At 43.7% G+C, this 27,850-nt stretch overlaps 4 protein-coding genes across 4 annotated transcripts in view; 3 read left to right on the top strand and 1 right to left on the bottom strand.

The window, feature by feature from the left end:
- Positions 1-27,850, bottom strand: part of pnpla7b (patatin-like phospholipase domain containing 7b) — a 192,217-nt gene that overhangs the window by 76,816 nt on the left and 87,551 nt on the right. The window lies entirely within an intron of this gene.
- On the top strand, positions 1,741-13,027 carry LOC132872490 (leukotriene B4 receptor 1-like). Its single transcript, XM_060907375.1, has 2 exons — positions 1,741-2,196; positions 12,629-13,027. The coding sequence occupies exons 1-2, from the start codon at positions 1,741-1,743 to the stop codon at positions 13,025-13,027; spliced, it is 855 nt and encodes a 284-aa protein (XP_060763358.1).
- LOC132872487 (leukotriene B4 receptor 1-like) lies at positions 13,385-23,247 on the top strand. Its single transcript, XM_060907373.1, has 2 exons — positions 13,385-13,482; positions 22,440-23,247. Exons 1-2 carry the CDS (start codon positions 13,385-13,387, stop codon positions 23,245-23,247), a joined length of 906 nt encoding a protein of 301 aa, XP_060763356.1.
- On the top strand, positions 26,651-27,618 carry LOC132872486 (leukotriene B4 receptor 1-like). Its single transcript, XM_060907372.1, has one exon. The coding sequence runs from the start codon at positions 26,651-26,653 to the stop codon at positions 27,539-27,541; it is 891 nt and encodes a 296-aa protein (XP_060763355.1). The 3' UTR covers positions 27,542-27,618.

Genomic DNA, 27,850 nt, shown 5'->3' with positions numbered 1-27,850 from the left:
CACCCGGGTACAGCACAGATGTGTCAAACTCAACTTATCAAACAGCTCACTCACCACTACTGTCTCAGCTGAATACCTGATTGGGAGTAGTGTACTGGCAGTTTGCTTCATACTGGGAGTTCCTTGTAACATAGCAGTAGTGGTATATCTGTGGATGGCTGAAGGGAGACAGATTCACCCCGAGACTGATGCTAAGCCTGGCCATATCAGATCTGCTCACTCTGCTTTCTCTGCCAGTTTGGATTTGGGCTTTTCTTCATGGCTGGGTCGTTGGATTGGTTGTATGCAAGTTTCTGTCCTATTTAATGTACTTAAGCCTGTATTGTAAGACACTGTGTGTGATTGGGTACTGTGAACCCAATCATGTTCCCAATTAACCTGCTTATTAATCTGTTCAACCCTGAAACTTTTCATAATATTATGTACCGTAGATTTTGAAAGACCTAAAATCTTGCATTGAGAAATGTTCCTTTTGAATTGATTAACAATTCTCTCACAAATGTCGGCACAAAGGTTTGAGCCACACCTTGCTTGTAAAGACTGAGCCTTTGGTGTTGCTCCTTTTATACCCAATCATGTTCCCAATTAACCTGCTTATTGTGAAATCTTCCAAAATGGTGTTACTTGAACATCCTGTAAACTTTTCGGTCTTATTTTGCCTCTGTCCCAATATTTTTTAAAATGTGTTACAGGCATCAAATTCTAACTTCATTTATACTTAAATACAATTAAGTTGGTCAATTAAATAAAGTTTCACATGAAGTACCAAATCACAGATTTTTGTTTTTATTACATTTTGGAAAATATCCCAACTTTCTGGAAATGGGGTTAGTACTTCTGTTCACTTTTCCAATCAACTATATGATGATCACTTGAGCTTTACAGACGAAAACATACAAGATGTGGTAATTACGGTTATATACTGTTTTTTTTATTCTTTTTCAAATGTATAAAGGGAGTATAATGTTAATTTGTCAAGATCAGTGACAAATTTGTTTCTTCATTCCTTTGTTCCTTATTTACTTCCTTCCTTCATTTTACTTTTGAGGCTGTTGATGCTGCCTTCAGGGCTGTGGTTTTTGTCCACATAGGAAATGTTGCATGTCTGGTTTACCACAGGATAGCTCAAGTAAGGAAAGATTTACCTTTACAGCATTTGGCAGACACACTTATCCAGATCAACTTATATTTTTGTCTTATTTACGCCAATGTGAAGTTGAAGGTTAAGGGCTTTACTCAAGGACCAGCACTGGCAGATTGATTTGAACTCACAAGCAGCTTCTATCTCAAACAGGTAGACAGGTGGATCTCACTTATCTTGGAAATATTTATACCTGAAGCCTGTATGCAGTAATTACATTAAACTAAGGACTTGACCCCTGAAGATTGCAGGGACCCATGTACCCTCTTTACACTGGGCACTCCAATACTGCGTATGGAATTAAAGATTTGTGATTGAGCAGTAACTCACTGGCATTTTAACTTTGATCATGGAAATCATTGTTTAGATTTTACAATTGAACAGTGACACGTTTATAAAGCTCAAATGTTATAATGTTAATGATGGATGCATGAAGAACCGCAAAATAACCTGCTAGACTTTATGACACCATGATGTCCGGAAATGTACTTTTGATGCAATGAGTGCTGGTTTTTTATACAGGGGACACCACAAACACCTGCACTGCTGCTTACTCGTTCAGCTCGAAGTTTCTCACAGCTCTACCACAGCATCTAACAATGCAGCAACTCAACTCATCCAATAACTCACTCACCACCTCAATCCCAACTGGAAACCTGGTTGCCAGTATTGTAATGGCAATTTGCTTCATGCTGGGAGTCCCTGGGAATATCGCTGTAGTGGTACGTCTGGCTGGATGGTTGAAGGGAGGCAGTTTCACCCCGAGACTGATGCTAAGCCTCGCCATATCAGATCTGCTCACTCTGCTTCCTCTGCCAGTTTGGATTTGGACTCTTCTTCATGGCTGGGTCTTTGGCGTGGTCCTGTGTAAGCTTCTCTCCTATTTGTTGTACTTCTGCATGCATTGTAGCATACTGTGTGTGGTTTTGATGAGCATTCAGCGATATATGCAAGTGCTGCATCCTCAGAAATGGAACAAGCTTGGCAGGAAAGGAAAGAAGATCCTCTTGAGTGGAATTTGGATCTTAAGTGGAGTAATATCATCCTATGCTCCTGTACAGCACACTGGGGAATCCAGCCACTGGGGGTGCATAAGCATACTCTTGGTGCCAGTCTCAAGCCCGGATAACTTGAAGAGGGTTGAGTCAGGAAGGGCATCCGGTGTAAAACTGTGCCAAATCTAACATGTGGAATGAAAAGAGAAATACCATACCGGATTGGTCGGGGCCCAGGTTAACAATGACCGCCTCTGGTACTGTTGGTCAACAGGGTGCCGGTGGAAAGTGTGCTACTGTTGCGCCAAAACAGAGAAGGAGAGAGGGGGGAGGCATGTTAGGAGAGAGTGAAAGATGGAAGGGAAGGAGCTTAGAATTGAGGGTAGGAACACAATGTGGGAACATTGACTGTGTAGGTATCATGCCGCCATCTTGTGTCAGAACTACAATTCCCAGTCCACTTCCGTGTGACCTACGTCACGCGTGGGCGGGATCATCTACGTCATCATACAAGGAAACATAAAACAATGGGACAACGCTTCCATCTTTGTCTCTCACGTCTGGCTTCCGATGGATCTGGATGTATAAAGAGGCGCTCTCCACCCCAAAAAGACGTCTTCTTTCTTGCAAGATCCATCACTCAGCGCGATTTTGCTTCTTACCCTTGGCAAAGGTAAACTCTAGAGTCGCGCGATCTTTAAACTCAACCTGAGTTACAACCGGTTTACTTGCATTAGAAGTGACGTCACGACTGCAGCCCAGGCAGTCAAAAGTTAAGAAGCGATTGAATCCTTTTTAACTCAAAAGCGCTGTGCATCTTATTCTGATCAGAGACTTTTCCTCACGAACGCTGAGGTTCGGACCAAGAATCCTCTGCTTTCCACGGGAACCACCCAAGTGCTCCGCTGGACCCGAAAGTTTTCTCCGCCTCCATCACGAGCGGCTCACGTGCTCCCACGGCGAGGCCCGAGACTACACCGGCGAATAGTTCTTCATATCTTGCTAAAGGCAGGATTAAGTAAGATTTTGGCATTTGGGCATAATTAGGATAGTCTTAGGAATTTGCTTTTATTTGAAATAGTGTGAATTTAAACCCAGGTTTATCTGTTACACTGTTAGACACGCAGCGTGTTGATTTATTTTGTTCTATGTTCTCTCAATTGTTTAATAGATAGGCTGCGCATGCTTCTCTCTCTCTCTCTTATTCTGACTAACACTAATTTCTTTATCATACATTTTGACCTTATCAAGGTTTCAGTGAGTTTGGTAATGTTATGAGTGTGGAATCTTTTTGTTACTGAGAACACGTGCTCACCAGGCCTGACCAGGCCTGATACACTTTAGATAGCTTCCCTTTGTCTTTAGCCACACGTGCTCAGTAGGCCTCACCAGGCCTAACAAACACACTTTAGCTAGGCCATAGGGCCTTTCACAAACACACTAGCAACACAAGGCTAATCTAGGCCTCCACCACGTGTAGTTAGCTACACGAGGCTAAACACAGAGCTAATCCTTTGTTCTGTTTAGATAACATTCTTTTGTTTAGCTACCAACAAGCTAGGCCTCCACCACGTGTAGTTAGCTACACGAGGCTAAACACATGGTTAAGTCCTACACACACACACACACACACACACCTCACTGCTTGTATATATTGATTTATTATTTTTATCTTTTTATCTTTGTATAATAAATTCATTTATTAAACAAACTGTGTTTATTTGTGAACAACAATATCTGAAGTCCCCAATCTTCTCGAAGAATTCAAAAAGGGTGCAAATGTTATATAATATGGTAAGTGATCTTAATAATTTGGAAATGTACCATAATTTAGCTGTTTGGTAATTTATTATTAAGCACCAGGATTAATGGTATGATTCACTAAATGATTCATTGAACGATTCACCAAATGATTCACTAAACGATTCATTGAACGATTCACTAAATGATTCACTGAATGAGACTGATTCTATGGTATGATTCACTTCAAGTGAGTCAAAGTAAATGATTCAATGGGATTGATTCATTTTAATTATTAACCTTCAAAATTTAATGAGACTGATTTAACGAGATTGATCACTTAATTTCAATAATTAACTGATTGCACCCACAGTTAAATTGGTGCCCCGTGTGAGGCAGATTGGTTTGTTGACTTCTTGAAATATTGTTCAACAACAAATAAACTCAATTGATTCAGCAACTGCTAAGGTATATCCCCAGGTGTGTTAAAACGGTTAACAGTAGTGTGATAACCATATCACAAATACTCATAACCTATTTAACTTGCAATAAGAGAGCATTTCCAAATAAACCTTATTAATTAATTACATAGTTAATTAATAATTATTAAATTAATAATTAACTTGATTAATTATCTAGTTTCCAGCCTAAGTAAAATGGCATCCCCTCGTGTCTCAAAATTGGAAGACAACGCTCAAGACGTGTCTCTCCTTGAGGTCATCGCAGACCTCCTTCACTGCTCTGCCTCCGGAAAGGCAAACATTAAGAACACGAGTGAGAGTGAATGCCAAAACAACTTAGATAATTCAAACAAACATATGAGAGATCCAAAAAGAACAACTATTAGTGTCCAAGCGGCACTAGGTAAGCTATTCCTATCATACTTCCAAGATGCTGATTCAGAAATCAGATGCCTCCACGGAGAGGTTGAAAGGCTGACCACCAGCAACGCCAAGCTGACAGCCGATAATAATGATTTACATAGGGAGTGTGAGCTCTTGAAGACCTCCCTTGATGATTGCACCAAGCGGCTAGAGAAAGCCGAAATGGTTGCTAAGAGGGCTGCCCAGGAGCAGACCCCCCATGAGCAGCGCGAGGGGCGTGAAAGACCCCCAACAATGCGCCAAAGCTCAGAGCGGGAAGAGGCGTCCGAACCGGACACCGTAAATGATCTGGTCGAGGACCAGACACCCCGCCAAACTCCATCAACTCGCTACACGACTCCGTCGTCGTCGTCTAGCCAGGATGGAGCCGCCCTGCGCTCATCCCGAGCCCAGGCCCGTAGCACACCTAGGTCAGTGCGCTTCAGTCTCCCTGATCCATCTTCAAATGAATCAGACCACGAATCTAGTGCGAAACGGGAACAACACCAGAGTAGCTTAGATAGTGAGTGCTCAGAAGAGCCAAGAAGGTCGCACAAGGACGTGCACCAAACCCTTCGCCTACGGCAAATTGACCTACTTGCCCAAGATATCGAACAATTTGATCCCGACAATCAAAGAACTAACGTAAATGATTATTTACGAGGAATTGACCGATGCCTGATGGACCTGCCGAACGCCACAACATGTGAAAAACTTAGACTAATCTGGAAGACCTCCAGTAGTAGCGTTCGTGCCTTTTTAGAGACACTACCCCCAAACATTCGCGATAGTTATTCGAAACTTCGCAATTACATGAGGGAAGAATATGCGCCATACACGGACGAAACCTCCGCGATATTGTGTGCATTACAAGTCAAACAAAAACGGTCTGAGGCGCCTCGTGAATATTACAGACGGCTACGTACTGCCTATTTCGAAGGTAGTAGCACACCAGGGTTGGAAGAAGATAGAGGTTTCATATCTCTCTTCTTACATAACCTCCACCCAAGCGTGCGGACCCATGTCACACTGACGTGTCGACAAGGTCGCTATTCGATGAGGGAAATTAGGCGACTAGCCCAAATGACCTGGGAGACCATTATCAAAACCGCAAACGGAAACGATGATGACCCCGGAGTCCTTAGGCTCCAGGATGCAAATGGGCCCCCGCTAACCTTAGAAGGAGGCGAAGCTCCAAAAGGGGGACCCACCTGGAGAAATTCCGGTCCAGCCCGATCCTTGCCGAGCCATCACAAGGGTGAGTGGGAAAATCGACAAGGTAAGGCCAGGAGGGACCGAGGGCGAGTCCACAGTGACTATGGCAATCGCCCATCAAATGAAAAGGGTCGTAGGGAACAAAACGGTTGGCAGCAAAACCGTCATCCCCGCTCTGACCAGAAACGGCAGAAGCGTTCCGACCGTAGCTCTAAATGTAAGGGTAGAGACGACCAACACAGTGACTCAGACCAACCTGGTGAGTTCCACTCAGAGCTGGACTCTTTAAAAGCCCAGTTGGCTGAGATTAAAGAACTGTTACAGGAGACGTCAGACCCCTCAACAGAGAAAACAAAAGAGCCCAAGAAAAATGGCAAAAAGCTATTTGCTGGCATGACTAGGCCAGGAACCACGGGTATATCTCGTGAAAGGGGGAAGAAGATCCCTCTGAAACAGCAGGCGAGGGTCAGGATGTAGGGCCCCCCCTGGTGGCGAAGGCAAACACACAAGACGCACCTCTCGTGTGCGCTAAAGTCTTCACCACCATTTCTCAGACACACAGCTCTCACAAGGCGACCCAATCCCAACCAAGCCCTGTGACATAAACTTAGTCAACTTCACACAAAACAAAACCCCACAGTCGTTGGATCCCACAAAATATGCACAAAACCGTTGCGACGAGATTAGTGCGAACACCGATCAACCGAGCGCCACGCGAGATCAAATCTCGTATGAACCTCAGTTCATGTCTTTGCACACCAAGTTCGATGTCGAAACACCCGACATCGCGACTCCCCCTAGTAGCAAAAATCTCCCTCTATCCATCGACTCAGACACAGACACCCATTTCACTGCTGGTGTAATGGCTGTGCTGTGGAACGTTAGGCGTTGAGGTGAAATTCCATATCGCATACCACCCTCAATTCTCTGGTCAGGCTGAACGAGCCATTCAAGCCATTGTGAACATGCTGCGAAAGTATATCACAAACCATGGTAAAATTTGGGACGTGAAACTTCCCTTGGTGCTAAGGGCCATTCGGTCCACCCCTCATTGCGCCACTGAAGTCACACCCTTTGGGATGATGACTGGGCGAGAGTCGGTTCTTCCCCCGCATCTCCTATACTAACCAGAGGCCATGAGCGTCACGATTGCATACACCGCACATCAACATGTCGCCGACCTACAACGCCACCTACAGTCAATCTTTACAGGTGCCCAAAAGAATCTCGATTCGAGAGTAGAAGGACACAAAGCCTACTACGCCCGAATCTCAGAGAAGTTCCTACCACCCTGGTCGAGACCTTTCGATCGTGGGAAAACCATTCCCCGTCGCGTATCACATTAGGACATCTAGGCCTAATCAAACGCTTTCATATCGATTTCCATGATAATCGAATCAAACCTTTTGAACAGTCCTCACTCCAAAAGGGGGTGGACGACAGCTAGGCCCATCCTGTCCCCTTAGCTTGTACGCATCACTCAACCATAAGCGTACACTAACATTCCCGGTCAGACTTCACCAACACAATGAAGTAACCCTTCAGTATAACATGGTAGATAAAATACTAAAATCCGCTATTATTACTAGTGTGTATTCATCGCAAATACACCTGGCATATAGTCTTGGCAGTGCTATCCTCACTTTTGTGAATCCACAAAACTTAGAGATGTGCACCTTCACGAAAGACATCCACTGGGTCTGCCCAGGCAACCCATACATAACACTGCACACCTAGCTAGATAAGATGGTCTGTGTCCCCGACAGCTAGCCGCAGTAGCGCACGCTTTCTAGCCAGACCCCCCACTGCTATCACCTTCCCAGAAGATTAGGTTTGCCAACCCAAACACTAATACTTCTTTCCTTCCTTCATTTCTTCTCTTTTCTTGTTTTTTTATGCATAAGAAATTGAACACTACATGTTTCATGTTCCATGTTTAATTTTTTTTTATGTGGTTTTGATCTAGTTAGTTAGATAATGATTATATGCCCAAAATGCCCATAGTGATTATATTATGCCCAAAATGCCTCTGACTCCAACTGTCTTACTGGAACTCACAAGTTTACACAGTCTCCGCAGGACACCATGGACTGCACAGGACAAGTCTACCTCAAGGACTATGGACACGGCGATGATACGATACGGTGCTCTCAGTGCTACGACTCCGTCATACCCCTGAGACCAAAAGGGGGACTGTAGGTATCATGCCGCCATCTTGTGTCAGAACTACAATTCCCAGTCCACTTCCGTGTGACCTACGTCACGCGTGGGCGGGATCATCTACGTCATCATACAAGGAAACATAAAACAATGGGACAACGCTTCCATCTTTGTCTCTCACGTCTGGCTTCCGATGGATCTGGATGTATAAAGAGGCGCTCTCCACCCCAAAAAGACGTCTTCTTTCTTGCAAGATCCATCACTCAGCGCGATTTTGCTTCTTACCCTTGGCAAAGGTAAACTCTAGAGTCGCGCGATCTTTAAACTCAACCTGAGTTACAACCGGTTTACTTGCATTAGAAGTGACGTCACGACTGCAGCCCAGGCAGTCAAAAGTTAAGAAGCGATTGAATCCTTTTTAACTCAAAAGCGCTGTGCATCTTATTCTGATCAGAGACTTTTCCTCACGAACGCTGAGGTTCGGACCAAGAATCCTCTGCTTTCCACGGGAACCACCCAAGTGCTCCGCTGGACCCGAAAGTTTTCTCCGCCTCCATCACGAGCGGCTCACGTGCTCCCACGGCGAGGCCCGAGACTACACCGGCGAATAGTTCTTCATATCTTGCTAAAGGCAGGATTAAGTAAGATTTTGGCATTTGGGCATAATTAGGATAGTCTTAGGAATTTGCTTTTATTTGAAATAGTGTGAATTTAAACCCAGGTTTATCTGTTACACTGTTAGACACGCAGCGTGTTGATTTATTTTGTTCTATGTTCTCTCAATTGTTTAATAGATAGGCTGCGCATGCTTCTCTCTCTCTCTCTTATTCTGACTAACACTAATTTCTTTATCATACATTTTGACCTTATCAAGGTTTCAGTGAGTTTGGTAATGTTATGAGTGTGGAATCTTTTTGTTACTGAGAACACGTGCTCACCAGGCCTGACCAGGCCTGATACACTTTAGATAGCTTCCCTTTGTCTTTAGCCACACGTGCTCAGTAGGCCTCACCAGGCCTAACAAACACACTTTAGCTAGGCCATAGGGCCTTTCACAAACACACTAGCAACACAAGGCTAATCTAGGCCTCCACCACGTGTAGTTAGCTACACGAGGCTAAACACAGAGCTAATCCTTTGTTCTGTTTAGATAACATTCTTTTGTTTAGCTACCAACAAGCTAGGCCTCCACCACGTGTAGTTAGCTACACGAGGCTAAACACATGGTTAAGTCCTACACACACACACACACACACACACACACCTCACTGCTTGTATATATTGATTTATTATTTTTATCTTTTTATCTTTGTATAATAAATTCATTTATTAAACAAACTGTGTTTATTTGTGAACAACAATATCTGAAGTCCCCAATCTTCTCGAAGAATTCAAAAAGGGTGCAAATGTTATATAATATGGTAAGTGATCTTAATAATTTGGAAATGTACCATAATTTAGCTGTTTGGTAATTTATTATTAAGCACCAGGATTAATGGTATGATTCACTAAATGATTCATTGAACGATTCACCAAATGATTCACTAAACGATTCATTGAACGATTCACTAAATGATTCACTGAATGAGACTGATTCTATGGTATGATTCACTTCAAGTGAGTCAAAGTAAATGATTCAATGGGATTGATTCATTTTAATTATTAACCTTCAAAATTTAATGAGACTGATTTAACGAGATTGATCACTTAATTTCAATAATTAACTGATTGCACCCACAACTGGCAGAGCGAGGGAGTTAGCAGGTATGATGAAAAGAAGGAAGTTGGACATTTTGTGTGTGCAGGGGACAAGGTGGAAAGGAAGCAAAGCCAAGAACATTGGAGATGGATGCAAATTGTTTTATTTTGGAGTCGATGGAAAGAGAAATGGTGTTGGTATTGTTTTGAGGGGAGAGTTGGTCAACAGTGTGATTGATGTGAAGAGGGTGTCAGAGTGATAGGCATGAAGTTGGAGATTCAAGGAGTGGTAATCAATGTTGTGTGTGTGTACGCCCCACAGGTTGGATGTGAGAATGAAGAGAAAGAGTCTTTCTGGGAAAAGATGGATGAAGTGGTAGAAAGTATACCGAGGGAGGAGCGCATGCTAATAGGACCAGATTTCAACAAACATGTTGGCGAGGGAAACCGAGGAGATGAGGACGTGATGGGCAGACATGGTGTAAGAGAGAGAAATGTGGAAGGGCAAATGGTGGTTGATTTTTCAAAGAGGATGAATTTGGCAATAGTCAATACATACTTCGAGAAGAAAGAGCAGCACAGGGTGACGTTTAAGAGTGGAGGAAGATCTACACAGTTGGACTACATACTCTGCAGAAGGGGTAACCTGAAGGAGATTGGAGACTGTAAAGTGATGGCAGGGGAGAGTGTAGCTAGACAACATCAAGTGGTCGTGTGCAGGATGACCTTGAAAGTGAAAAAGATGAGCGTGAAATAGTGGCGCCGAAGATCAAGTGGTGGAAACTAAAAGAGGTTGAACATCAGAAGGAGTTAAGGGAAGAAATGAGACGAGCATTGAGTGGTCATGGAAGTCTGCCAGAAGATTGGAATACTACTGCTGTACTCGTAACAGAGGCAGCAAGGAAGGTGCTAGGGTGGTCATCGGGAAGGAGGAAGGAAGACAAGGAGACATGGTGGTGGAACAAAGAAGTGCAGGAAATTATAAAAGAGAAGAGGCTAGCAAAGAAGAATTGGGATGATCAGAGAGATGAGGAAAGCAGGCAGTTATACAGAGAGACGAGACAGAAGGCAAAAAGAGCTGTAGCAAAGGTGAAAGCAGATGCATACCAGGAGTTGTACGAAAGACTGGAGACCAAAGAAGGGGAGAAAGACCTGAACACACTAGCTAGGCAGAGAAACAGGGAAGTGAGGGATGTACAGCAGGTAAGAGTGATGAAAGACGTAAATGGAAATGTGCTGACAAACAAAGAGAGTGTATTAAGAAGGTGGAAAGAGTACTTTGAGGATTTATTAAATGAGGAGAACCCAAGAGAGAAAAGGTCAGATTCATTGGAGACAGCAAATCAGGAAGCAGAGTTGGTTAGTAAGGATGAGGTGAGGGCAGCCATGAAAAGAATGAAGACTGGGAAAGCAGTCGGACCAGATGATATCCCGATTGAGGCTTGGAGATGTTTGGGTGAGACGGCTGTGGAGTTCCTAACGAGATTGTTTAATAAGATCCTAGAGAATGAGAAAATGCCAAATGAATGGAGAGTGCGCTAATCCCAATATAAAAGAATAAGGGAGATGTACAGAGCTGCAGTAATTACAGAGGAATAAAATTGATGAGCCACACCATGAAGTTATGGGAAAGGGTATTGGAGGCGAGACTGAGAAGAGAGGTAGCAATCTGTGAACAGCAGTACAGGTTTATGCCAAGGAAGAGCATGTCGGATGCAATGTTTGCTTTAAGAATGTTAATGGAGAAGTACAGGGAAGGCCAGAGAAAGCTACATTGTGTGTTTGTAGACCTGGAGAAGGCATACGATAGCGTGCCGAGAGATGAGTTATGGTATTGTATGAGAAAGAGTAGAGTGAATGAGAAGTATATTAGAGTGGTGCAAGACATGTATGAGAACAGTGAAACAGCAGTGAGGTGTGCAGTTGGAACAACTGAATGGTTCAAGGTGGGACTTCATCAAGGATCTGCTTTGAGTCCTTTTTTTGTTTGCCATAGTGATGGATAGCTTGACGGATGAAGTGAGGGAAGAATCACCATGGAACATGATGTTTGCGGATGATATTGTGATATGTGGTGACAGTAGAAAGGAGGTTGAGTTGGGTTTGGAGAGATGGAGGTATGCATTGGAACGAAGAGGAATGAAGGTGAGCAGTAGCAAAACAGAATACATGTGCATCACTGAGAATGGGGATGAGAGTGTAGTGAAGATGCAAGGAGTAGACGTAAAGAAAAGTTGGTGAATTCAAGTACCTGGGGTCAACTGTGCAGGAAAAAGGGGGCTGCGATAGTGAGGTGAGAAAGAGAGTGCAGGCAGGGTGGAGCAGTTGGAGAAGGATTTCGGGAGTCATTTGTGATAGGAAAGTCCCAGCAAAAGTGAAAGGTAAGCTGTATAAGAGAGTTGTGAGACCAGCTGTGATGTATGGATTAGAGACCGTACCCTTAACGAAGAGACAGGAGGCAAAGTTGGAGGTGGCGGAGTTGAGGATGTTAAGGTTTGCGATGGGAGTGACAAGGTTGGACAGGATAAGGAACGAGCACATCAGAGGGACAGCACATGTGGAGAGCTTGGGAATTAAGCTAAGAGAGATGAGACTGAGATGGTATGGGCACATCCTGAGAAGAGATGCAGAGCATGTTGGAAGGAGAATGTTGAGGATGGAGCTGCCAGGCAAAAAAAAACGAGGAAGGCCAAAGAGGAGATACATGGATGTGGTGAGAGAGGACATGAAAGTGGCAGGTGTGGTACAGAAGGATTTTGAAGACAGTGAGCAATGGAGACGAAAGATCCGCTGTGGCGACCCCTAATTGGGAGCAGCCAAAAGAAGAAGAAGCAGCTCTTGTACAGCGTACGCCAAGTACAAATGAGGAAAGAAAGCTTCAGTGCAAGCAATGCTACCAGAATAATGTTCAAACAGTGGCTACTTTAATCTTGGAGATTATAATATTGATGGTTTCATTCCTCACACTGGCTTACTTCTACTTTCGTTGTCACCGGGGAGTTAATAACTCAACTTTCTTTAGCACTAACTTAATAACAAAGCTGGTGATCAGAATTATGGCCTGTTTCTTTATTTTTTGGATTCCATTTCACATCATCAACATTGTGCTCATCATTGCCGTGTTGCTTGAGAATGCCAGTCTGTTAAGATCTATAGAAGCTGCTGACAATATTACTACAGCTCTTGTTTTCATTAACGGTTGTGTGGACCCCTGAAGATCTCAGGGACTCATGTACCCTCTTTATACTGGGCACTCCAATACTGCGTATGGAATTCAAGAATTGTGATTGAGCTGTAACTCACTGGCATTTTAATTTTGATCATGGAAATCATTGTTTAGATTTTACAACTGAACAGTGACGCATTTATAAAGCTCAATTTTTATAATATTAATAATGGATGCATAAAGAACTGAAAAATAATCTACTAGACTTTTTGACACCATGATTTTCGAAAATGTATGTTTGATGCAATGTGTGCTGGCTTTTTGCACAATGGACACCACAAACACCTACACATCTGCTTACTCGTTCAGCTCAATGTTTCTCATAGCTCTACCATAGCATCTAACAATGCAGCAACTCAACTCATCCAACAGCTCACTCACCACTCCAATCCCAACTGGAAACCTGGTTGCCAGTATTGTTCTGGCAATTTGCTTCATACTGGTGTAACACACCCTGCTCATCAGCAATAGATTACACTACAAGTTCTTTACACTCTAGGGATGATACTCACTTATACAGAGGCCTGGGGTAAACTATGGAAATGTTTACAGTTGACTGCTGTACTTCTATACAGTTGTGCTCTGAGCCCCCACTCTGATTAACCTCAGAGAATGACAATTTAACATATTTACACTATACATATTGGAGGCCATTAATTACCACGACATAGGAAAGTAAGATCAGGCATACAGTAGATTATATCAGAAAATAAGTAATAAACATTTATTATAAACCCATTACTGTGCTTAACCTTCTTCAAAAGTCGTTAATAATATTAAATGACAACAACACTGAACAAACCACACATCAAAATAGAAAAGGGAAAAGAAAGAAAATACCCGGCCGGAATTAAAACAATAACGTATGAGTACCCAAGTTGGCGAGCGTTGGAGCTCTAAACATCCGAGGGAAAGAAATCACTGTTTACTCACGAACCGCTGTGAGTCAGCTTCACCAAGCTAACTGTAGTCACTCTAGGACGTTGACCCCAAATACCAACATTGACCGTCGTCCATACGACCCCACTACCATCCGCAGCAGCTGAGAAGACTCTGTCCCACGAACATCCCTTGGACACCTCGAAGTAGTCCTCTTTTACGTGTTCAATCCCGAGTCAACATTGCTAGCCGAGACTCAACAGCTCGTAGCAACAGCGGTAATTGAAAACAGCTGTGACTCCACCCTGTCCCGCTGAACCAACTCAAGTGGAAACAAAAAATACAACCGTGGATCAACTGGTCTCAAAGTCCGTAACTTTCACGTAGTGTTACTATTAATCAAAAATCACTAATGTCCGGGGGACCGCAGACGAGAGGATATTCACATAACTTGTTCTTGCACTCCCCTCCCCCGTTACCCTAGCAACCCACACACCCTCTGGAACACAGGCTGCATAGGAAGTAACGTGTGTTACACTCGTGTAGTTTGTCGGCCTACAGTCCGACAAACAAAATACGAAGCACATACTACAGTAGGCCTATTGGACCTGAACAACCATTGTAAACAATATATATTTAAACAATTATATTAGATATTAAAATCTGCATATAAAATGCATATTTTTACACCCCAATATACAGTACATTGAAAAATTACATTACATATTGAACTCTCCTGTTAATAACACATACTAGTACACAATATACAATACATTAACATAAATTAGGCTTAACCTGAACACTCTCCCCCTACTAAAACAGGGTCATATCCTCATGACAAAGGAAAATAAAGATGAGACTACCATATCACACACACACACACACACACACACACACACACACACATACCAAAGTGAGTCATATGTACTATTTTAACTTTTCTCTTGCCTGGGGCTAGGACCTATCCATGTAAACAAGTTACTAACATATCGAGGACCCATGTTTGGGGTGGTGTCTGACCTATTAACTATTGGAGAGAGGGATAGTGTGGTTACTGAGGTGGGCTGCCCTAAGGAGTCATATGTCAGTCTTGCCGGTGCCCTTCTCACCCTCTGGGGTCTTGGAGCTTCGGGTGCAGGATGGCTCTCCGTCCTTAAGTCACAAGAGGACATTTCATGCTGTCTCTGGTTATCTTCAGCACCAGGTAGAGGTAAGGATTCACTTGAGTCAGCGGTGGACCTGTCCTCAACAGGAAGTGGGCTGGGACAAGAAAGGCTGGGTGGATTGTCAGGGTATGGCAGAGACATATTTGTACAGGAGTGACCAGGTGACTGATCAGAAGAATGCTTGTGTATTTCTAGACTAAGGAGATCTGGGGAGGCAGCCCCATGGGTCAGAACAGGAGAGTGTGAACCGGACTGCCTTAACAGAGAGTCAGAGCCATTGGGTACAACAGGCCAATCTCTTTCAAAGACCAACCCAAGAGGCACATCTGGGTCATCTACATCCATCTGCTGGACCATCGGTGGATAGTGGAGGGTGTATGCACCCAGCTCCTCTCCTTCTGACTCAGAGGTAGATGTTCCACTGCCAAAGATGCTCTTCGCTTCCTCAGGCACTGGGACTTGTTTCTTTCTAAGCCGTCGGCTTGACCTTCTCTTGTGCTCTTTCCTCTCTGAAGTGTCTTGTGGCCCTAGTTGTACATCTTCTCCTAGGGGTAACAACAGATTGCGATGTAGAACCTTGTCAGGACCCTCTCCATTCTCTGGTCTTAGCTTGTACACAGGTAAGCCAGGCAGTTGACTATGCACAATGAAGGGATCTGCACACCACCGATCTGCTATCTTGTGTTTCCCTTGTAAGCCAATGTTTTTGAGTAATACTCTGTCACCCGGAGCAAGTGGGCAGTATCAGACCCTCTGGTCATATCTGTGCTTGTTCCCCTCATTCCTCTTCCCACACATGCTTTCAGCAGCCTGATAAGCAACTTGAAGATCTCGTCTCATGTTTGCAACATATCTTGCATACGACTTTTCAGATGAACTGTCACTGGACACGCCAAAGCACACATCAACTGGCAGCCGAGCTTCACGTCCAAACAGCAAAAAGTAGGGACTATAACCAGTGCTGTCATTCTTTGTGCAGTTATAGGCATGGACAAGGTAACTGATGTGCTGGCTCCATTTTCCCTTTTCCTCAGGTGACAGTGTGCCAAGCATATTGAGCAGTGTTCTATTAAAACGTTCAGGCTGTGGATCTCCCTGTGGGTGGTATGGGGTTGTTCTTGACTTCCTCACTCCCAGCATGCCCAGTAGTTCATGGATGAGACGACTCTCAAAGTCTCTGCCTTGATCTGAGTGCACTCTGTTTGGTAGGCCATAATGAACGAAGTACTTCTCCCACAACACTTTGGCAACCGTGGATGACTTCTGATCTTTTGTGGGAAAAGCTTGTGCATACCAGGTGTAGTGATCGGTGACAACCAGCACATTACAAATGTTCTTGGAATCTGGCTCAAGGGACAGGAAGTCAATGCAGATGAGATCCATCGGTCCATTACTACTGAGATGGTAAAGTTCAGCAGCTCTGGTAGGCAAGGTCTTCCGTTGAATGCATCTAGCACAGTTCTTACAGTACTTGTCAATCTCTGCTTTCATCTGGGGCCAGTAGAATCTCTCTCGCACAAGCCTATAAGTCTTTTCAAATCCCAAGTGGCCAGAATGATTGTGAAGGGACTGTAACACGGTCTCTCTAAATTCTTCTGGGAGTAGTAGCTGCTGGCGAGGTGGTGTATTAGGTGGCTTTGACACTCGGTAAAGGACAGAGTTCTTTAACTGTAACTTATCCCACTCTTTCAGCAACAGCGAGATGTCTGGATGCCTTGTTCTGTCAGCACAGCGGCAATCTTTTTGGGAAACAGCTTTCAGCACTTCACCGATACATGGGTCTGCAAGCTGGGACCGTGCAATCTCGACTGAGCTCAACCGGGGGAGATGGTGCATGGTCACAGCTGAGACATTGCAGAAGGCTCGAGGTACAGCTTGTTTGGGAGCTCCAAGCAGGTCAATGGTTCTGTGAGGCTGGAAATGTTTCGAACAGCAGACCTGGGACACTTGGCACATGGCTTTGACACCAGCGGGTGGAATCTGCTCCCACCCATCATCAAACGGGCCAAAGACACCAAGAGGAGCTGAGTGGGGACGGCGTGACAAAGCATCTGCATCAATGTTCTGCTTTCCAGGTCGGTACTTCAAGCTGAAGTCATAGGTTGACAGTGCTGCTAGCCAGCGGTGTCCAGCGGCATCTAACTTGGCGGTTGTAAGGACATATGTGAGTGGGTTGTTGTCTGTATGGACCTCAAACTTCACTCCATACAGGTAGTCATGCAGCTTCTCTGTAACAGCCCATTTGAGGGCCAAAAACTCCAGTTTGTGTGTAGGGTAGTTCTTTTCAGATGCAGACAGACTCCTGCTCACAAAGGCAACTGGACATAGTCCACCTCCTTGATCCTGATACAGCACACCTCCCAAGCCTTCTCTACTGGCATCCACATGCAAGGTGTAAAGATACTGTGGGTCAGCAAAGGCTAGGACAGGTGCTGTGGACAGGCTCTGCTTCAACATCTCGAAGGCTGCGTCACATTCTGGGGCCCATCTGGATCCAAACGGCTCTGACGCAGGAAACAATTGCTTTGGCTCTTGGTGGATCTTGGCCAGTGGTGCACTTTTGTCTTCTCGGATCTTTGATCTGTGTGAACTAGTGGGCATGCAGCCCTTCAGCAGCTGGTTAAGTGGGTAGCAGATTCGTGAGTAGTCTTTCACAAAACGCCTGTAATACCCACTAAAACCCAGGAAAGAGCGGAGGGCAGATATATTGTTCGGGCGCGGCCAAGACTTCACAGCCTCCACTTTAGCAGGATCTGTGGAGACACCCTCCTTCGACACAATGTGCCCTAGATAGTTCACAGACGTGCAGCAGAACTGGCATTTATCCAGCGACAACTTGAGGCCCTCCTCTTTTAGCCTGTCTAAAACTTTCAACAGCTGTTGCTCATGTTCTTCTAGCATCTTCCCAAACACAATGAGGTCATCAAGGTACACAAGCACCTCCAACAGGTTCATATCTCCCACCGTTCTTTCCATTGCACGCTGAAATGTAGCCGGAGCACCAGAGATTCCCTGCGGCATCCGCTCAAACTGGTAAAATCCAGCGGGACAGATGAAAGCGGTCTTCTCTTTGTCAGCTTCACTTAGGGGTATCTGATAGTATCCACTCCTCAGATCAAGCACGCTGAACCACTGGCTTCCACTCAGGCAGGCAAGTGCATCTTCGATCCTTGGCACAGTGTACTGGTCAGGGACAGTCCGTCTGTTTAATGTCCTGTAGTCCACACACATACGGATGGTACCATTTTTCTTCCACACCACCACAATGGGAGATGCATATGGACTTCGGGACTCTGAGATAATGCCAGCTTTAAGCAGTTGATCAAGATGTTGTCTCACATCAGCCACATCACCTGGAGGCAAACGTCTGGAGCGCTCTCAGAAAGGCTTCCCCTCCGTCACTCGTATGGTGTGCTCGGTGGTCTTTGCGCAACCAACATCAAACTCTCCTTGAGAGAAAACTTCTTTCCTTTGCAGCATCTTCTGGCACAGTCTCTCTTTCCATTCCTTTGGCACTGGTGAGTCTGCAAAATTGAATGTAGAGGGTGTCAGCTCATGCAGGCCAAGATTGTCATTGGGCTGTGTTGGGCCTTTATCCACAATATCCACAGGGAACAGCTGAGCAATAGGCATTCTTCTAGAGAGCCTGACCTCCCGAGTGGACATATTTCTCACAGCAGCTGTGATGCGACGATTCTGAATCTCCTCAGCACTCTTGATGATGGGCAGAACCATGAGTTCATCAGGCAAAGTTGATTCTTCAGCCTGCTCCACCAGCACAGTTTGAGTATTCAAAGGATGAGGGAACTTTGGAATACCGCTTACATTCACTGTTGCCCCTGGGGGTATAATCTTGTGCTTCGCCTCAGCGAGCCAGACAGTGCCCATCTTCATGTCTGCTGCTTCATCAGGTACTTTCTGGAACCTCTTGTATGCCTCTTTAATCTCAGGGTGCACAGTCATTAAAAAATCCTCTCCTCCGATTGACTTGCAGGTATTAAACAAACGTCTCACTACTGATGTATTTGCTCCAACTATTATTGAGGCCTCCCCTTTAACTACCGGGTCTGGACACACAAGCACAAGTGTTTCAACTGTCTCAGTCACTCCCACTACATCACTGTTGAACTCAAGCCTTAAGCATATGTAGCCATCATAGGGATATTCTTCCACACTAAGTCCCCATAACTCCAAGCAGTGAATTGGAGTCAGTGGCATGTGCTTCAAGTACTTGTTGTAAAATGAGCGATAAAGGAGGGTAACTTGAGATCCACTGTCAAGTAAAGCTTTTGCATATATGTCTTCAATTCGTACTGAGACAACAGAGCTAGGGCCAACAAGGCCTGCTGGGAGTGCAGCTTTCTGTCCTTGTTGCGGTTTACACTTTGTGGAACGTGTCATCACCGGGACACCAGTTCGTTCCCTTACTGGGTCCCTGGGGAGTTTCCCGTCGGCCGTCTGAGCTTTATGAGGTGCTGACTGACTTTCCTGAGGTTCTCGGCATTCTGACACTCACGTTGAAAATGACCATCTTCCCCACACTTGTAACAGAAAACATCAGCTCTGTCCTGCCGTACTCTGTGTGTATTTGCATGTCTTCCCTCTACTCTTTGACTGCCTCTCTGTGAAGGAATCACTGTGGCTTCTGAGGGCAGTGCAACAGAGAATGAGAGCAGGCGTGTAATCTCATTTTTCAAATCTTGCACCTCTTTACTCAGACTCTCAACTGAAGGAACAGTTACAGGCACTGAATTGTAGTCAGAGAACACAGCAGGGCTGGTGCTGTACTGAACAGGAGCTACCATAGCAGAGACAGCAACATGACCAACAGGCGGCCTGTCCAATATCATAGCCTCCTCTTCTCTCACTTCACGCAAAAGTTCAGTGAAACTGGGTGGAGGCTTGAATTTGTATGTCAATTTGATACGAAGGGCAACCAAGTCATTTGGCAACATGCCCCGTGCTATCTGTTCAATGCGAGTTCTGTCCATTTCTGATAGCAGGATTCCTCCTTTGCGGAAAACAGAGTGTAGCAGCTTGTCAATTCTGAGGACGTATGCTGAGAGTTTTTCACCGTGCAGCTGAAAGGTGTTACGGAACTTAAACATGAGATCGAGGGCACTCTCAGTGGTTCCAAATGCTGTTTCAAGTGCAGTAAGGTAGTCATTAGCTGTTGCACTGGGGTTACTCACTCTCAAACATCGGACAATGTCCGCAGCAGGCCCTTTCAAACTTTCTGCTATTTTCTGCTTTTTCATGGTGTCCGGACACTTCCATTCCTCTAGCAGGTACATCATCTGTTCTGCCCATGCATCATATTCCTCTTCTCCTGGAGGTGTTGGCTTTATACCGGAGAATACATGAAGCTTGCGGTAGACTGCACTTTCCACAGGAGCTGTCTGACATCTGTCTACTAAAGAGTTGATAGCACTGACAAGCTGCATGTTCAAGTCTATTGGTGCTGGTGGTAGCATGGTAGGAGATGGAGTTGGCCTGACAGGAGTTGGTATGGAAGGAGTTAAGAGGCCTTGTATATCAGCAACAGTCTTTCCCTCATGAGCCAAGAAGGCTTTCAGTTTGGCTTGAAAATGTTCCTCTGGGACAACCTTCACAGACCAGGCTGCGGCAGCGATACTGACCACCCAGGGAGCCACCTCAGTACTAAAAGCTACCTGCTCAGGCATTTGAACTACATTAACATCCTGTGATATCTCAAGGAGAATTAACTGGCTTCTCCCACAAGGAGCTAGGCAACGACCTCTGATTTTGGACCTACCAAAGACCGCTACATTATCTAGTGTACTGTACACAACCTCATCAGTAACATCTACAGGTACATTACCTATCACTATTGCTCTGTTAAAATCAACACCTGTGTCTTTACACCAGCTAATAACCTGTTCAGCATCCATAGTTCTACACACATAAGTTAATACCAGTATATCCACAGTATATAAGTACCCAATATAATTAATAAAATTAATAATAATACGCATTAAAATAGCACCATTAAAATATTCAGTATTAGCAATAATAAATACACACTAGATTATATTCTCAAATTAACCATTAAAAACACAGCAATCAACTTCACTCTCCCGGACGAGCCCCCACATGTAACACACCCTGCTCATCAGCAATAGATTACACTACAAGTTCTTTACACTCTAGGGATGATACTCACTTATACAGAGGCCTGGGGTAAACTATGGAAATGTTTACAGTTGACTGCTGTACTTCTATACAGTTGTGCTCTGAGCCCCCACTCTGATTAACCTCAGAGAATGACAATTTAACATATTTACACTATACATATTGGAGACCATTAATTACCACGACATAGGAAAGTAAGATCAGGCATACAGTAGATTATATCAGAAAATAAGTAATAAACATTTATTATAGACCCATTACTGTGCTTAACCTTCTTCAAAAGTCGTTAATAATATTAAATGACAACAACACTGAACAAACCACACATCAAAATAGAAAAGGGAAAAGAAAGAAAATACCCGGCCGGAATTAAAACAATAACGTATGAGTACCCAAGTTGGCGCGCGTTGGAGCTCTAAACATCTGAGGGAAAGAAATCACTGTTTACTCACGAACTGCTGTGAGTTAGCTTCACCAAGCTAACTGTAGTCACTCTAGGACGTTGACCCCAAATACCAACATTGACCGTCGTCCATACGACCCCACTACCATCCGCAGCAGCTGAGAAGACTCTGTCCCACGAACATCCCTCGGGCACCTTGAAGTAGTCCTCTTTTACGTGTTCAATCCCGAGTCAACATTGCTAGCCGAGACTCAACAGCTCGTAGCAACAGCGGTAATTGAAAACAGCTGTGACTCCACCCTGTCCCGTTGAACCGACTCAAGTGGAAACAAAAAATATAACCGTGGATCAACTGGTCTCAAAGTCCGTAACTTTCACGTAGTGTTACTATTAATCAAAAATCACTAATGTCCGGGGGACCGCGGACGAGAGGATATTCACATAACTTGTTCTTGCACTCCCCTCCCCCGTTACCCTAGCAACCCACACACCCTCTGGAACACAGGCTGCATAGGAAGTAACGTGTGTTACACTCGTGTAGTTTGTCGGCCTACAGTCCGACAAACAAAATACAAAGCACATACTACAGTAGGCCTACTGGACCTGAACAACCATTGTAAACAATATACGTATATTTAAACAATTATATTAGATATTAAAATCTGCATATAAAATGCATATTTTTACACCCCAATATACAGTACATTGAAAAATTACATATTGAACTCTCCTGCTAATAACACATACTAGTACACAATATACAATACATTAACATAAATTAGGCTTAACCTAATTTTCAGGTGTGTTACACTGGGAATCCCTGGGAATATCGTTGTAGTGGTACGTCTGGCTGGATGGCTGAAGGGAGGCAGTTTCACCCCGAGACTGATGCTAAGCCTGGCCATATCAGATCTGCTCACTCTGCTTTCTCTGCCAGTTTGGATTTGGACTCTTCTTCATGGCTGGGTCTTTGGCGTGGTCCTGTGTAAGCTTCTCTCCTATTTTGTGTACTTAAGCGTGTACTGTAGCACACTGTTTGTGGTTTTGATGAGCGTTCAGCGATATATGCAAGTGCTGCGTCCTCAGAAATGGAACAAGCTTGGCAGGAAAGGAAAGAAGATCCTCTTGAGTGGAATTTGGATCTTAAGTGGAGTAATATCGTCCTATGCTCTTGTACAACGCAATGTAAGCACGAACAAGGAAGGATGGCTTCTGTGCAAGCAAGGCTACCAGAATAATGTTGAAAGAGTGACTATTTTAATCTGGGAGATAATATTATTTGTGGTTTTGTTCCCCATACTGGCTTACTTCTACTTTCGTCTTCACCGGGGAGCTAATAACTCAACTTTCGTTAGCAGTCAATCATTGACAAAGCTGGTGACCAGAATTGTGGTCTGTTTCTTTATTTTTTGGTTCCCAAAGATCATCTCCAACATTGTGCTCATCATTGCAGTGTTGCTTCGGAATGACAGTCTGTTAAGATCTGCAGAAGCTGCTGACAATATTACTACGGCTCTGATTTTCATTCACAGTTGGGTGAACCCCTTTCTGTACGCTTTCTCTGCTCGGGCTGTACAGCAGCACGCAACTGGAACAGAAAATATTTAATTCCTTTATGATGTCGGGATTTGAGAGAGTTGATAGTTTCTTGCTGATAGACAATGACTTGTTGCATTTTGAAAGGAACTGCATATAATTATGCTTCATACTGCAGTCTGTTTTTTTTTTTTGCAATTTTTAATAGAGTATTTTAAGGGGGTTCTTATGGCCTGCTTTAAAAAAAAAAACACTTATTTTTGTCACTGTTACTTTTGGTGGCTTGACTCTGTAAGCAATGTATTTATCTGTACAAAACCAACAGGCGTTCACACTTCTGCTCAAGTTTTCAGTCAGTTTTTAAATAAATAAATGAATAAATAAATAAATATGCTTTAATCTTTGCAGATGTTGAGTGCCAACTCTCATGCCAACCACATCCTCTTTCTCTGGTAATAAACATTAAATCATGATTTCCTGTATTTTTATACATCATGATATTTCTACAGCATAGCCAAGTTCCTGTGTCCAAGTGGTTTTACTGTTACTTGGTTGTATGCAAGTTTCTCTCCTGTTTGGTGTATTTAAGCCTCTACTGTAGCACACTGTGTGTGATCGGGTACTGTGAACCCAATCATGTTTCCAGTTAACCTGCTTATTGTGGAATCTTCCAAAATGATGTTAATTGAATATCCTGTAAACTTTTCAGTCTTATTTTGCCTCCATCCCAACTGAAAACCTGGTTGTCCCTGGGAATATCGCTGTAGTGGTATGTCTGGCTGGATAGCTGAAGGGAGACAGGTTCACCCCAAGACACTTGCTAAGCCTGGCCATATCAGATCTGCTCAATCTGCTTCCTCTGCCAGTTTGGACTTGGACTCTTCTTCATAGCTGGGTCTTTGGCATGGTCCTGTGTCAGCTTCTCTCCTATTTTGTGTTATTAAGCACATATTGTAGCACACTGTGTGTGGTTTTGATGAGAGTTCAGCGATATATACAAGTGCTGCATCCTCAGAAATGGAAAAAGCTTGGCAGGAAAGGAAAGAAGATCCTCTTAAGTGGAGTAATATCATCCTATGCTCTTGTACAGAATACTGAAAGTAAGAAGGAGGAAGGATGGCTTAGTGCATGCGACACTACCGGAATGATGTTGAACGAGTGGCTACTTTAATCTGGGAGATTATAATATTGATGGTTTCATTCCTCATACTGGCTTACTTCTACTTTCGTCGTCACCGGGGAGTTAATAACTCAACTTTCTTTAGCACTAACTTAATAACAAAGCTGGTGACCAGAATTATGGCCTGTTTCTTTACTTTTTGGATTCCATTTCACATCATCAACATCGTGCTCATCATTGCCGTGTTGCTTGAGAATGCCAGTCTGTTAAGATCTATAGAAGCTGCTGACAATATGACTACAGCTCTTGTTTTCATTAACGGTTGTGTGAACCCTTTCCTGTACGCTTTCTCTGCTCAGGCTGTACAACAGCACACAACTGGAATAGAAAATATTTAATTCCTTCATGACGTTGATACTTGAGAGATTTGATGGTTTCTTGCTGATAGCCATGGATTTGTTGCATTTTAAAAGGAATTGCAGATAATTTTGCTTCTTATTGAAATCTATTGTTATTGTCATTTGCTTGCAACTTTTACAAGAGTATCTTAAGGGGGTTCTTATGGCTTCCTTTTTTTTTTTTCAATCTACTTTTTGTCACTTTTGGTAAATACATTGCTTTCTGTAAGCAATGTATTTCCCTGCCCATAAACCACAGGACTTCAGACTTCTGCTCAAATTTCTCAAGTTTTCAGTCAGTTTTTAAATAGAAGAGTAAATGAATTAATAAATAAATGAACTTTTATTTTTGCACATGCTGAGTGTCAGCTCTCATGCCAACCACATCCTCTTTCTTTGGTAATAAACATTCAGAGATGCCAACATTGACAAATAAAAAACGGTAGCATCTTCCAGCGCAACAACGTGAAGCTGAGCGAATCGGGGATTCCGATTAAGCCGGAGGTCTAAGGGCTGCCGACTTTTCAGTCTTATTTTGCCTCTGTTCCAATTTTTTTTGAATGTGTTATAGGCATCAAATTCTAACTTCGTTTGTACTTCAATACAATTAAGTTGGTCAGTAAAATAAAGTTTCACATGAAGTACCAAATCACAGAATTTTGTTTTTATTGCATTTTGAAAATGTCCCGACTTTTCTGGAAATGGGGTTAGTACTTCTGTACATTTTTCCAATCAGCTTTAAGATTATAACTTGAGCTTTACAGAGGAAAACATACAAAATGTGGTAATTGCGAGTATATAGGGATTTTTTTTTTTTAATTCTGTTTCAAATGTATTAAGGGGGCGGCACGGTGGTGTAGTGGTTAACGCTGTCGCTTCACAACAAGAAAGTCCGGGTTCGAGCCCCGTGGCTGGTGAGGGCCGTTCTGTGCGGAGTTTGCATACTCCCCGTGTCCGCGTGGGTTTCCTCCGGGAGCTCCGGTTTCCCCCACAGTCCAAAGACTGTGACTGGCTAGGTTAACTGGTGACTCTAAATTGACCGTAGGTGTGAATGTGAGTGTGAATGGTTGTCTGTGTCTATGTGTCAGCCCTGTGATGACCTGGCGACTTCTCCAGGGTGTACCCCGCCTTTCGCCCGTAGTCAGCTGGGATAGGCTCCAGCTTGCCTGCGACCCTGTAGAACAGGATAAAGCAGCTAGAGATAATAAGATGAAATGAGATTTCTTTGTTCCTTATTTACTTACTTACTTCCTCTGACTTTTGAGGCTGCTGATGCTGCCTTCAGGGCTGTGGTTTTTGTCCACATGGGAAATGCTGCATGTCTGGTTTACCACAGGATAGCTCAAGTAAGGAAAGAGTTACCTTTACAGCATTTGGCAGACACGCTTATCCAGAGTGACTTATATTTTTGTCTCATTTATGCCAATGTGAAGTTGAAGGTTAAGGGCTTTACTCAAGGACCAGCACTGGCAAATTGATTTGAACTCACAAGTAGCTTCTATCTCAAGCAGGTAGACAGGTGGATCTCACTTATCTTAGAAATATTTACACCTGATGCCTGTATACAGTGATCACATTAAGCTAAGAACTTGACCCCTGAAGATCTCAGGGACCCATGTACCCTCTTTATACTGGGTACTCTAATACTGCATATGCAATTAAAGATTTGTGACTGAGCTGTAACTTACTGGCATTTTAACTTTGATCATGGAAATCATTGTTTAGATTTTACAATTGAACAGTGACACTTTTATGAAGCTCAAATTTTATAATATTAATAATGGATGCATAAAGAACTGCAAAATAATCTACTAGACTTTTTGACGCCATGACTCCCGGAAATGTATGTTTGATGCAATGCGAGCTGGGTTTTTGCCCAGTGGACACCACAAACACCTACACATCTGCTTACTCGTTCAGCCCGAAGTTTCTCATAGCTCTACCACAGCATCAAACAATGCAGCAACTCAACTCATCCAACAGCTCACTCACCACTCCAATCCCAACTGGAAACCTGGTTGCCAGTATTGTTCTGGCAATTTGCTTCATACTGGGAATCCCTGGGAATATCGCTGTAGTGGTACGTCTGGCTGGATGGCTGAAGGGAGGCAGTTTCACCCCGAGACTGATGCTAAGCCTGGCCATATCAGATCTGCTCACTCTGCTTTCTCTGCCAGTTTGGATTTGGTCTCTTCTTCATGGCTGGGTCTTTGGCGTGGTCCTGTGTAAGCTTCTCTCCTATTTTGTGTACTTAAGCATGTACTGTAGCACACTGTTTGTGGTTTTGATGAGCGTTCAGCGATATATGCAAGTGCTGCATCCTCAGAAATGGAACAAGCTTGGCAGGAAAGGAAAGAAGATCCTCTTGAGTGGAATTTGGATCTTAAGTGGAGTACTATCATCCTATGCTCTTGTACAACGCAATGTAAGAACGAACAAGGAAGGATGGCTTCTGTGCAAGCAAGGCTACCAGAATAATGTTGAAAGAGTGACTATTTTAATCTGGGAGATAATATTATTTGTGGTTTTGTTCCCCATACTGGCTTACTTCTACTTTCGTCTTCACCGGGGAGTTAATAACTCAACTTTCTTTAGCAGTAACTTAAAAACAAAGCTGGTGACCAGAATTGTGGTCTGTTTCTTTATTTTTTGGTTCCCAAAGATCATCTCCAACATTGTGCTCATCATTGCCGTGTTGCTTCGGAATGACAGTCTGTTAAGATCTGCAGAAGCTGCTGAGATTATTACTACAGCTCTGATTTTCATTCACAGTTGTGTGAACCCCTTTCTGTACGCTTTCTCTGCTCGGGCTGTACAGCAGCACGCAACTGGAACAGAAAATATTTAATTCCTTCATGATGTCGAGGTTTGAGAGAGTTGATGGTTTCTTGCTGATAGCCAGTGACTTGTTGCATTTTAAATGGAATTGCGTATAATTTTGCTTTTTGTTGAAATCTATTGTTATTGTCATTTGCTTGCAACTTTTACAAGAGTATTTTAATTAAGGGGGTTCTTATGGCCTCCTTTGTTAAGTAATTTTTGTCACTGCGGTTTTTGGTATCTTGACTCTGTAAGCAATGTATTTACCTGCACAAAAACCACAAGACTTCAGACTTCTGCTCAAACTTTCGATCAGTTTTTAAATAAATGAATGAAT

This window comes from Neoarius graeffei, chromosome 24 (genome assembly GCF_027579695.1).
Source record: "Neoarius graeffei isolate fNeoGra1 chromosome 24, fNeoGra1.pri, whole genome shotgun sequence".
In the NCBI taxonomy this organism is placed as follows: Eukaryota; Metazoa; Chordata; class Actinopteri; order Siluriformes; family Ariidae; genus Neoarius; species Neoarius graeffei.
This window is presented reverse-complemented; position numbering and strand designations above follow the sequence as displayed.